The sequence below is a fragment of the Trematomus bernacchii genome, unplaced genomic scaffold, assembly GCF_902827165.1.
Source record: "Trematomus bernacchii unplaced genomic scaffold, fTreBer1.1, whole genome shotgun sequence".
NCBI lineage: Eukaryota > Metazoa > Chordata > Actinopteri > Perciformes > Nototheniidae > Trematomus > Trematomus bernacchii.
This window is the reverse complement of record NW_022987739.1, coordinates 5,959,246-5,972,377: the sequence shown is the minus strand read 5'-3', so window position 1 is coordinate 5,972,377 and position 13,132 is coordinate 5,959,246. Positions and strand designations below refer to the sequence as shown.

The following is a 13,132-nucleotide window of genomic DNA, read 5'->3' as shown; positions in this document are numbered from 1 at the left end:
CAGCGAGACTGCACAGAAAGTTAAAAGTGAGTTTTAGTCAGTGTACCTCAGATATCCAGGATTGTGGAAACAACTGTACTGTATTCATCCTATTCACCTCACTGCACACTAATGCTTGTTTGTACAGTATGTTTGTGTCTAAAAACACCACTGTTTGCTGAAAAGGAATCCCATTATGAGTAGTGGACTGCCCTGTGATCCAAATATAACAAATAGCTAGCAAGTAGCCTCAGCTAACAAAATGTATTGAGAGTTAGCCAGGTTTTCGTTCTACCTGGATGAGAAACAAAAGTGTTTAATTCTGGAAAATGATGTTATGAAGTTCCTATCAGCCCGACCTCTGAGTAGCGTCCACGTCATGTTACAGTCTTGCTTCTCCATGTTGCTCCCGCTGTATGCATCTCCTGAATAACTGTAGCCTGCAATGCTTTAAAGAAAATTATGTTGACTTTATTTCACTCGCTGACACAATGTCACAGTTTATTGTAAATAGTTTTCCACTATAGTGTGTCAGCCATTGAGGTATTAAAGGAGCAAAAGCACTTTGTTCTTGGATTTATGCTTCAACATGGAATAAAACAAAGTAAGAAACAGATGTCTGCTTTATTCAACAAAAAACGGTTGTTACACGGGAAATATAGCAGATACAGAACATCATAAAACTGATTTCTAACTGTTGCATAGCACATACTCAAAGTTGCTGGTTCATGTATTTAATTTGATGTGACAGTTGTACAATTGCCTTCAATAGTCACACTAGCCCCCCAACTCTTCTTTATTCACAGTTGACTGTAAAGAGAGGCAGCAATACATTTGTTTTACTATATTGATAAATTAGCTATGTACAAATATATGCAATACAATTCAAAAGTTGATTACTCTATAGAACAATAATATAAAATCTGATGGGGGGGAAAACGGACAGTCAGTGGTAAATGTGCAAAATGTACAAGAGAAACAGGGTGTGGATAATGTGACAGGTACACCCCTCGTTACAGCTGATTCATTTGCTAATGAGTGTCTTAGACGGGTGAATCAATAAAGTGTTAATCTTCGGAGAGGCTTTGCTGCCGACAGCCAGCTGACGAGGAGGAGCAGAGCCACGATGAAGAGGAGGAAGGAGCTTGTTTGTGTGGAAGCAGCTGCTCTACACACTCCCATGTGTTGGGGGAACAGACTGGTGAGGGGTGTGTTCTGGTTTGAGTCACTGGTGGTGGTGGGTTTCACAGACGCTTTGAGAGGATCCCACCAGGAGAGGTCACTCTTGACATCTGACCTTCTGTTCCAGCCTTAGTTTCAGCTCAGACATGGCAGCAAAAGAAACTAGAGGAAAATAAAACATAAGCGTTTTATATTATTGGCAATTAAGTTAAAGGACACATGACAGCAGATCATGAATTTACTCTGAGATGATATCTTCACACGTTAAGATCTAAAGAAAGCCTTCAGCTTCTTGGAGGTTCGGAACATGTTTAGCTTTAACTCAAATGTTTTCAAGGCTAGGCATATGCTTGCATTTGAAAACAACTTTTGATAAATGCTTGATTTCCCCTAAAAACTCAGTTTTTTATCTTCATAATAAAACTTGTAAACCAAAACACTAATATACTGAATTGAACAAACACAACAACAAACTGTAATCCTAAATGAAAAAGTAAAAGAGTTGACATGGGCATTAAACATTTCTAATGAAAATGATCTCCCCGGATAATGTGATATTGTTAATTTTATGCTCTTAGTTGATTGTTGATTGCTGTCATATTTCATAGATAAATCCTCTGTTGATATCTTGCTTTGGAAATGAGCATCATTAAATAACTTCAAAGTTAAAATGAACAGTTGGTCAAATACTGTAATCAAAGTGATAGCATACATTGATTTTGTGGGTATAATCGCATTGTATTTGTATTTAGTGCCTCTACTCTGACAAGTTTACCTGCTTTAATGTTCAAAAAGCTCTTTATTTCTCTCATACTGCCTGTGCTGCAGCACCTATTCTCACCCTCTGTCTGAAACCAGAGCCCAGTCTGCTCTGATTGGTTGGCTGGCCAGCTCGGTTATGATTGGTCAACCGCTTAGAGTAGTTCCGCTTCTTAGCCTATCAAGTACAATGTGTTGGAGCGCTAGCCAATAGAAGCGCGAGCGTAACATGAAGTCATTAAGTTACAGAAGTAAACAGAGGAGTCCAATGGATATGTTTCAGTCAGGGGTGTGGGAGAGAAACTCACTACACTAAAGGGACAACCCCAAGAATGATATTAGGGCCCCTTAAGTTTCTTAGAAAGCACTTGCATTTTACTCCTGATAGCTGTAATACCCAGAATCTGTACTTACTCTGTCCGGTGGGCTCTGCGAGTCTCCTCCCCCTCAGATCCAGGCTGTTTGATGAGGAGGGACAGGAGATCTGTGGGGCGGATGCACTTGACTTCAGAGTGCTGCTTGTAGAGGAGGAAGAGGAGGAAGAGGAGGAGGAAGAGGAGGTGGAGGATGGTGCTGTGCTCAGCATGCGAGGAGCAGGAGTTGGATTTGGAGGCATAATTGCTTTCCTCGTAGCTTTTTTCTCCGGTTCTGAGGAAGACCAAAAACATACAATGATTTACGCTCTTATGAAAAAAGTGAAAATTGTATTTGCTTAGTCTTCTTTATCAGTTACACACTAAGGCATACAGACATTTCCACTACATAACTACCCTTAGAAACAAGATTACTATAACACATTTCTTTGTTTTGTCTTGTTTGATTTCATTATTCTGCTTTGTCTATATTGTTGTTTTCGTCTGTCCCTTTGTTTTGTAGAATGTGTGTAACAACCCCTGTTTTGTTTACATTGACCCAGAAAAAAAGAAAGAGGAAAAAAGCTGTGCGTTTCCGAGACGGAAATATAAGAAGAGGAAACACTTACGTGTGAGTGGAACGGCTGAGGAATCCTCCGACTCTGTTTCTTTCTCCTCCGCTGTTTGAACACAGACGTGAGTTAGTGATAGCAATGGAAAAAATGAGGTCGTACCTGTTTTATGTTTGCACGACAGAAGGGCAAATGCACGAAGGGTAGAGGCATTGATTGATGTGGCAGAAGAGTTAGACTCACGTTGGTCATTCAGATAAACGTTCTCCTCCTCGATTGGTTCTGGCTCTGGCTTTCTTAGAGACACTGAGAAGGAGACATGTAATTATAATTATTACAGGGGGATTAGGTAAAAAACAAGGCACAACAATAGGTGCCGACAGAGGCTTTATGCTGGTTTCAAAATAGATCATGTACAGCACAGTATGTTCAGTTTACTTAAGTTCTGAACTTCTGGAGCAATGGAGTCGAAACACAGTGAGTTCACTTGATGTCAAACACTGATGGTTTATTATGAAGTTACGGCGGGGAGTATTGAAAAAGACATGTGCTGCAGCCACGAGTTGACACAGCGGTTGCCAAACCAATTCTGAAGATCTCTTCCATAGTCGGAGGTTTTAACGAAGTGTATAATCAACATTCTTCATTAACAGGATTAAACAAACAGGGCACTAAATCTAATTAAAACTGTCGTCCACGGCCCAAGAATGTACGCCAGTGGGACCTACGCACCCGATATGAAGGAATCTAAACAATAAACTATTTCAGGTCAGCTTGTGAACCGGCAACAAGGAGCCAGAACTGCCCCTCCTTAAGGGAGAGAGATAGCAGCAATACCCCGAGGCCGTAGACCTGTGCCATGTGCAAGGAGAAAGTGATGGAATGGGTTAAAGGTTCGATACCGAAGCTAAATATTCCCCAACAACTACCAGTGGTGGAAAGAAACTAAGTACATTTACTCAAGTACAACAACAATTAATCCAGTAAAGAAAATGGTCTCCATATAGACAAACTACAACATATTTGCTATTACTTACTAATAGAACAATATAATATTCTTAAATAATATAATACTTTCAAAAGAGCCATTGTGAATAATGGGTACTTTACTTGTTAATTTATTGAACATGTTAAAAGCAAAACAAACAGAATAAAAAATATAAACAATAATAAATAGAAGTCAAATGGTATAAAAATAAATACTCAAATAGTTTCCTTCGTTTCCCTTTACTTTTACTAATATTGGAGTATTTTCAGACCCAAGTATTTCTACTTTTACTTAGGTTAAGGATCTGAGTACTTCATCCACCTCTGTTCACTGCTCACAGGATAAGTTACAGTCCCTGAGTTTGATTGTAGTGCCATTATCAGGTCACAAATGTGTAGCTCAAACATTTCCACTTAACAAGGCATTCCTTCCTCTCAACTGCCACTAACATGGTCAAATAAAGGCTTAAAGAAAAGGACTTGTTTACTTCTGCTTGTGTAACGTTCAAAGCTAAAACAATCTCTGTAGAGGAATTTCTAAGTGCTGCACAAAGGCTGTAAAACAAGCAGAGTATGAATGATTGGGTTGGCGTGGGTGAGTGGACTCACAAAGCAAATAAACCATTTCTGGAAAACATCGGTGTTATCAGAATCAGAAAGCCATTATTAGTCCCGCAGCGAGGAAATAACAGCGTTACAGTAAATATTCTTGTCTTGTATATATATGTCTTGCACATAATCGTGATCATGCACAGAAGAATTGCATAAAAGTGTTTATATTGCCAATTAAAGGTTTATAGCACAGGATTGCCACGGATACAAATCACTGTTGCTTTATTCCTACAAGGTACATGCAGTATGTCTATAATATAAAATACAAAATGAAAAAGTGTTTATTTGTTTTAATTGTTGTGTTGAGTAGGTACAACATACCAGGACCGAAGCAAACAGGTGCAAATATTGAAGTGTGTTGACGTGAAGGTATTTGTGTTTGTGTGTGTTTTTGTTGATGGACACATTACCTGGTTTGGGGGGTAGACTCGGTGGGACCAGGTTTGCCGGGGCCTGCCGAACGCTAATCTCTCCATTTTCATTATCAGACTGAATATAGGCTGTAAAAAAGCCAAACTTAAATTAGTCATGTTTACATTTGAGTAAATGTTCATGCTTTGCGGGGATTTATATTCGTATAGCTTAACAGGTGACCTTAAATATAAAGTGAGTAAAAAAAAATGAGAAGAATAAGTAGGGTGAAAGACAAAATGAATACAAAAGTGTCTTGGCTTTTGTACGTACAGATTCTTTTCTCGTAGGCTTCCTCGATGATGAGAGGAATCAAAACGCCGTCCGTTGTTTCCACTAAATAGTTGATCACATCATGAAGTGTGGCACAGGGGATCTGCACAGAGGGATACTTTTATTTAACAAATCTAAGAAGAATAAAATACACACAATAATTAAAGCAGGCTGTGTTTTGCTCGGCTCAACCACAAAACCACAATCACTCCAATAAGAATATAATATAATTAATTACTGATTATGTCATTAGAAAATCACGAGGAACTATGTTAGATGAATGCTGGAATATCTTTCTCATACACACACACACACACACACACACACACACACACACACACACACACACACACACACACACACACACACACACACACACACACACACACACACACACACACACACACACACACACACACACACACACACACACACACACACACACACACACACACACACACACACACACACACACACACACACACACACACACACACACACACACACGAGAGAAACGCTGGTTAAATCTTTGAACATCGTATAAAATGACAGCACTTATACGGAAGACAGTTTAAACCAAATCATTTTAAATCAATCAATCAATCATCAATCACCTGTCACACAACACACACACACACACACACACACACACACACACACACACACACACACACACACACACACACACACACACACACACACACACACACACACACACACACACACACACACACACACACACACACACACACACACACACACACACAGACACGCACACATTATAGGTGACAGGTGAGTCATGTCGCTGGCAGTCAACTTAGAGTCTTATCAAACGCTTCTACAGAGCACACATCAGAAAAATGTGACTGCCATGACTAAATCATCGCCTGTCACTTTTATTGCTGGTAAAATGTCTCGCCCTTTCTAGGAGGTCATGTGTTCCAGTAAGTCTGAAAACAACTTCAATCTCTTATCTGAACAATAAAACACTTGCTAACAGGTTCAAGGTTTCATGTGAAGTAATTTCTCAAGTTGCAGACTGGTAAAGCTCCTTTGCAAATATACAGAAGAACGTATATACACAGCAGACTTTTACAAAGCAATATAAAGACAATGCCTGTATCATCACTGATAGTCTTATCTGCCTGACACTGCACAGTATAGAACCTTTAACCTTTGCATTTTTTTATACTCACAGGATTGTCAACTTCAATAGCGAAGCCCCCGTCAGCTTTACGACTTATGCGGTAGTGTCTGAATACAGAGCTGATGGAGAAAGAGAGGGAGAGGCAATTGTAACGCAGATGAAATTAACAAACATATTTAATAACCATCCAAGACAACAACCACATGTGTGTAGGATCTGTGATTCAAGATATTTAAAAGAAAAAGAGGTTGCTACTGATGGAAAGTAATCCTACACACCAAGTCAAAGCTCAGAGATCCTGAAATTAGCATCTCTATGTAATGAATCGATAATTGAAATGAAGTTCTGAGAAACTGAAAGATGTATGTGTGTGTGTGTGTGTGTGTGTGTGTGTGTGTGTGTGTGTGTGTGTGTGTGTGTGTGTGTGTGTGTGTGTGTGTGTGTGTGTGTGTGTGTGTGTGTGTGTGTGTGTGTGTGTGTGTGTGTGTGTGTGTGTGTGTGTGTGTGTGTGTGTGTGTGTACCCTTCAAGGTCCTGTCTGGTGGTGACAGCGAAGGAGTTAACGTTCTTCCCCGGCCTCAGCAGCACGTTTCCTCTCTTGGATTCTCTCTCGAGCAGCAGCTCTGCCTCCAGACGGGACACAGCATGGTAACAGCTGCAGGATAGCAGAAAACACAGAAATTAGACTAAATCAAACCTTCAAGCTTCACTCAACTAAAACTGATTTGTGTAGGTTAAATAAAAACTATGCTAGGGTTGAATCCCCTAATCTCGGGGCAATGACTGAGCTGAGCAGATACCATACTGTACAAGAATCATCTGTCAATACCTTAAAAAGATACGCCTTAAATTAAGCTTCATGATGCTGCATTTTTCAGGTGATGCAATATACTTTTTGGAGACATGTATGTACCCATAAGAAATCATTGAATCATCCAGTGTATCAGAAAACCCTGGACAGGGGGGCATTTAAACATTTAGACTAATTGGTAATCTGTTGTGTGCGTAAAACAACACATTTGTAACAACGCAGAGCCTCAGATGCAGGTGCCTGATGCCTCTAGGCAAGGTTGGGATTTTTGTAAAGAATTTTAAAGAAAAAGCATATTTTTTGTTAGAATACAAATCATTTTCTAAGCTTGAATTAAGATCCTCAACTTTTTCTTCCTACTTACAAGTCTGATGCATACAGTAAGGCCTTTTTTGTCCTGTATGCTGTTCAAACTGTAGCTTGTTACCTATTCTATTTGTAAAAGTTACAGAATTAAGAAGAGCAGGAAAACCAAAGGCAGGGGATATATAGTATAGTCATTTAATAATGAAGTACTCCTTTTTGAATTAGCTTTAAATTGCTCCCCTCAAATATGAATGTTGGTTATGGGTTTTGTAACATCGTCCCTTTTAGTTTTGCCAAATAAAAACAGTATTTCACTCAAACATAAGCATCAATACTTTCTGCTCCTGTTTGTACTCACGCTGGCATATCTGCCTGCAGGGTGATGTAGGTGCTGGAGTTAATGGCAGCAGCAGCAAGTTTGATTCTTTCCTTTTCCTTTTCTACGGCCTCTTTCAGCATGTGGATCTGGCCTGGAAGCAGGTTGAGGGAGGACGGTACCGACAGCTGCAGGGAGACACATGCACATGAGGAACTGATGTTAACGGGTCATCCTAAACTTGAATCATCAAATATAATCTGTGTTGTTCTTTGTTTCTGTAAAGTCAGTTCAACACCACCCACCTCAGCCACAGAGCGGATGAAGCCCTTCCACAGCTCACGGGCCTCAGCACTAGGAGCCTGTCGATCCAACAGAGAAATTGTCAAAATTAGGAATAGCTCAGAAAAAAAGAGGCTTATTTAACTATATTTATATATATATATATGCCCTCACAGTGAATTTGATATTTCTATCCTTCATCTGGAGGTTGAGTCTGGCTGCGTCCAGGTTTCGATCCTGGCTGCCGTCGTCTGTTATTGAGATCATCCCACTGAGTTCCACTTTCTCTATGTACTGATGAAACACACACACAGAAACAAGGTGACACACAAGTCCTGAGTGTTGATTCATCTTTAATTAACATTCATCCAAATATCTGTCAAGTATTAACCCCTAATCTCTGAAATGACTTACATCGCTGTCTCTCATCTCGTTGAAGAAGAACAGCGTGTTTCCACACAGGCAGGCCCACAGTTTCCGAGAAGCCTGCACAAACACAGAGAGAGAGACTTAATGAGCGACTAAAAGATAGTACACCAAGCAGGGAAAACAACATTTGTTTGAGCAAAAACAAAGGGAAAGAAAAATAAAGCTTGTTTTTTTATACACAGCAAGTAATTAGACATGATGGCTGCAGTCATTTCATTTCATTTCAAACCTTTATTTAACCAGGTAGGTCCCATTGAGATCATCGATCTCTTTTTCAAGGGAGACGTCCTGCAGTATGTTCAAGGTTCAATGTTCTTTATTGTAAAGCTGACATAGCTACAGAGTAATTATGTTGTTGAAAATCTTATGTCACAGGCTTCTCCAACAATGCAACATAATAACAATACAGATAGCAAGAGCAATACAAAAAGAAAAATAGTTATAAAATAAAGTGAGTATGTGGAATAGTGCAGTACGAGTCTATATACAAGTTATTGGAATGATATATATTAGATATTAGATACATATTACTGAGTAGCAGATGAATGTTTTGAAGTTGTTTCAGCAGTTCAATTGTTTAACAGTCTCACTCCCCGCGGGAAGCAACTGTCTCCGAATCTTCTTGTCTTTGCCAGGATGCTGCGGTAACGTCTGCTAGACGGCAACAGAAATAACAGTTTGTGGACTGCTGGGATGCAGGTGACATTGTTGAGTGACACTTGAGGAGTCAAGTTTAACCACAACAGACGCCAGCGTGTGTTATAACAGCGTTCAGTGTTTGGATTGGATAGACCAGTGTCGTCTGTTTCAGGTCAACCACCAAATCAAAATAACTTAAACTTAGATTTGACAGGATTTGGAGGCTCTTTCAGACACAATTTAAGGATCCTAATGTAGGATTATAACATTTTTATTTTCAATTAATCTGCAAATGATCCTCTATATTCATAATAGTTTGGGCTATAAAATGTCAGAGAATGGTGAAAAATGTCCATCCATCTCCATGCCCAATGTAATGTCTATAAATGTCTCTTTTTGTAAGTCAAAAACCCAAAGATATTCAGTTGAATATTATATGAAACAGAGAAAAGCAACTGAAAACAGCTTTTTCTTTTTGCATGAGAACTTACTTATTGAATATTAGTTATCAAATTAGGTGATCATTATGTTTCTGTTGATTATGAATGTTAGTAACTCTTTTGTTCAAGTGGTATTATTTATAGCACTGAAAAAAACGTTAACTAAAATAAAAGTATATAAAACTGTACTTTGATGAACCAACATCCCTACTTCAATCTGCGACTGGGTTAGTTGTAAAAAATTCAGAATGTAAAGTTTCCCCTCTGATTTTGTATTTAGCTCTCATTGTGATGATCAGGGAGGGGCTTGGCAGGTATTTTCAGAGCCTGCCTTGCCAGTTAGCGTCTTTACTTTTCTTTCAGTTCCCGGGCTTGCTCTATCTTTATGGCACAATGAGCAGAATTGCTGTCAGACCAGTTCGAGAGACGCAGATGCTGTCAAAGTCCACACAGTTTACAATAATCTATATGAGAGGTGGCTCCACATATGTTACACGTGATCTGACATGGTTTGTTTTTAGACCTCTGCACAGTCTGTCTTTCAAAGGGTTAATAAAGCATAAAGTATGTCATCACACTGCAGGTTTTTAATATCAACCACATGCTAGACTATATTAGGCAATCCATCTATAATACTGATGTAAAGTAAAGTAGAGCTCCTCTGCACAACAACACAAATACATAAATAATAATAAATACACAATATTACAAAAAAAAGACTTCTTTGTTATGTTTCGAAAGTCTGAGCCATGCAGCGCTGGAATGACCCAAACGTTGGCAGATACCTGCACATTGTTGGGATGCCAGTCATTCACATATTTGTCTCTCTCTAACATTTGTGTAATAAGAGACACATATACACACACAAACGCACTGAGATACACTGAGCTAGATGCACACAGGACACACACAGTCTTACATGCGTACCTATTCGAGGACATGTATGTGTCAATAATAATTGATCAATGACAATAAATTCATTGTTTTAGTTGTTTTGCAAATGTGAGGATTTGTTGTTTTGCTGGATGCTAAATATCTGTTTCATATCGCGTTGGTCTGACGAAGCAAGAAATCTTCAACTTGTGCTTCAGGAATTTGCAGAGGATATTTCTCACAATTTACTGAATGCTATAACTATTGATAATTTACCTGAAAAAATAAATCAACAGATACATCTACAATAAAACAATAAAATAGGGATAGCGCACATCACTTAAGGGTATCTAAAGTCTTAACACCTAATCTATGTTAAACATCTTAAAGCTGGTTCTGATTACTTATTTTTTCCTGTGACGCATTATGATAACACAGATTAAAAAGCCTGAAAGCTACAGATAACCAGCGGTGGAATTACATTTTACTAGGTCAAGGTTGTGCAGCTTTATACTTTTACTCCACAATATCTCAACGGTATTTATTTTCTGCACAACATTTGTGTGACAGCTTTGGGTACTGTATATTTTTAAAGTTTGAGATAAACCGAAGGATAAAGTGTTTCCTTTATGTGTTGAGAACATGCTTCTACTTTTTTATTTTGGATCATCTGAAAAATGCATCTTTACAAATCTGACCTCATGTCAAATAAATGTTTCAGGACAAACAAAATACAGGACGCTACAAGCATATTAGGATGATGTATTGCTATTTAGATTAAACTACAAAACAGTTAATGAGAATATTAATGCAACAGTAAAACAATATGCAACATCATCAAATGGGCTATAATAGAAAAACACAGGGAACATTTTACTACAGAATACATTTAGCTGATAATACTAACATCATTTTACTTATGGATTCCAATGAAGGACTTTCACTTGTAATGGGGTCTTCATATACTCAAAGTGTGGTATTAGTACTTTGGCTGAAATATAGGATTTGAATACTTCCTCCACCAGTGCAGATAACCATCAAAACAAAAAGTAATAATAAAACAAGCAGTCCGTTTCCGTTTCAACCTGTTGCATTCAACAAAGACAACCTTGTCTCATGGAGTTAGCACAGAAAAACAAAAACAACTGTTACCTTATCTTTGAACGACCTCTTCTCCAGGTATCCCTCATAGTAACAGGTGGGCAGCTGGCTCCTCTCTCGCGCGGTTCGCCTCGCCATCATTTTAATGTCTATACAAATAACTTATTTACAGTTTTGAAGTGAAGGAGACTTCCACTTTAACATATCAGCAGCTTCTGCCTGCTCGTAGGAAAGCTCTCTTGTATATTGAAGTCATACCTGCGCGTCAGGAAGACAGGTGGTAGTGTCCTCACCGCTGATTGGTCAATATATGGAGCGGGCGGGGCATCCACGGGCTGCTTCTAAAAGTAGACCTATTTCTCAAATGTGGAAATAACCTGCCTGCGGGCTTTACATAAACCAGCACATGTGTGTATCCTCCTCCCTATTGTATTCACATATTTGAATAGTATCCTTCCCATAAAATAAAATGACTAACTTAGCTAGCTGAGTCAGACTAAATTCGAGTTAATTTACTCACAGTAGACATATTGCGCAAGTGTGTTTTCCCACAAAATATTCATAGGCAACATGTCTGATTCTGGCCTGGTCTCTGTTAAACCAGAGATGTTCAATTTGTTGCATATTATAAATAAGCAATATATTTTATTTAACTTAGAGTTGTTAACAATCAACTAAGATTGAAGTAAATTGTATCTTATCTAATAAAATGTAAGGTAACAGCAGAGTCATTCGAGGTTGTTATTGCAGTGTTGTTTGTTTGTATGCGAGCAATGCAGTTCATCTAGCGTGATACGTTAAGTACAGGAAGTAATATTCGGAGCTTCATGTACTTTACTTAGTATTTTCCTTTTCTGCCAGTCATCTCAGTGAGGTATATTGCACTATTTTCTGTAATACATGTATCTCACAGCTTTAGTTAGTTTAGTTAATCTGGTTCAGATTAAAATATAAATCAACTAATTATTTATAATGAGGTATAATTATAGTTTAATTTAAACTATCCATCAATTTCTAGTGTAATTAAAAGCTCCACCTTTACAAGCTACAACATTAAAGTAATTGTACTGCATTAGTTATTATAATCAAATATAATCTAATGTTATTCTAAAATGGGCCATTCTGTATTATGAGTACTTTTACTTTATCTAGAATATAGTTTTATGTTTATGCCATACTTACTTAATTTGAATATAGCCAAAAAGGCCTCTTTCTTGTTGCAAAGTATGTCAACAACAGTGTGGTAATAGTACTTTAACATAAGGCAAGGCAAGGCAAGTTTATTTATATAGCACATTTCAACACAAGGCAATTCAAAGTGCTTTACAAAAATGAAAGACATTAAGAGCATTAAGAAACATATTATAAAATGATATCTAAAAACACTAATTTAAAAGCAATGATATAAAATGACATTTAAAAACACTCAAAGATACATGAATAAAAGTTAAAGTGCAGTGTGAGATACACACATCTGAAATGTTTAGGTCTGACTCTCAATCATTGCTAACTTTTTAGCAGAAATCGTTTTCTATCCCCTCCCTTTCTTTCTACTTTCTTGTTTAACTTGTCCTTTAGTTATTTCAAGTGTTTCATGCTAAACGAACCCCCCTTTGGAAAATTATAATCTGACCCCATGGTACCTTTTAGGTTTCGCCGAA

General features: G+C 38.1%; 1 protein-coding gene across 1 annotated transcript; it reads right to left on the bottom strand.

The window, feature by feature from the left end:
- Nucleotides 1-584: 584 nt before the first annotated feature.
- LOC117495600 (signal-transducing adaptor protein 2-like) lies at nt 585-11,715 on the bottom strand. The gene is made up of 13 exons (XM_034146941.1): nt 11,523-11,715; nt 8,404-8,475; nt 8,164-8,283; nt 8,013-8,069; nt 7,750-7,895; nt 6,798-6,929; nt 6,325-6,394; nt 5,129-5,231; nt 4,855-4,944; nt 3,089-3,151; nt 2,903-2,953; nt 2,335-2,568; nt 585-1,323 (listed from the first exon to the last, which is right to left on the bottom strand). The coding sequence occupies exons 1-13, from the start codon at nt 11,610-11,612 to the stop codon at nt 1,259-1,261; spliced, it is 1,293 nt and encodes a 430-aa protein (XP_034002832.1). The 5' UTR covers nt 11,613-11,715; the 3' UTR covers nt 585-1,258.
- Nucleotides 11,716-13,132: the final 1,417 nt, after the last annotated feature.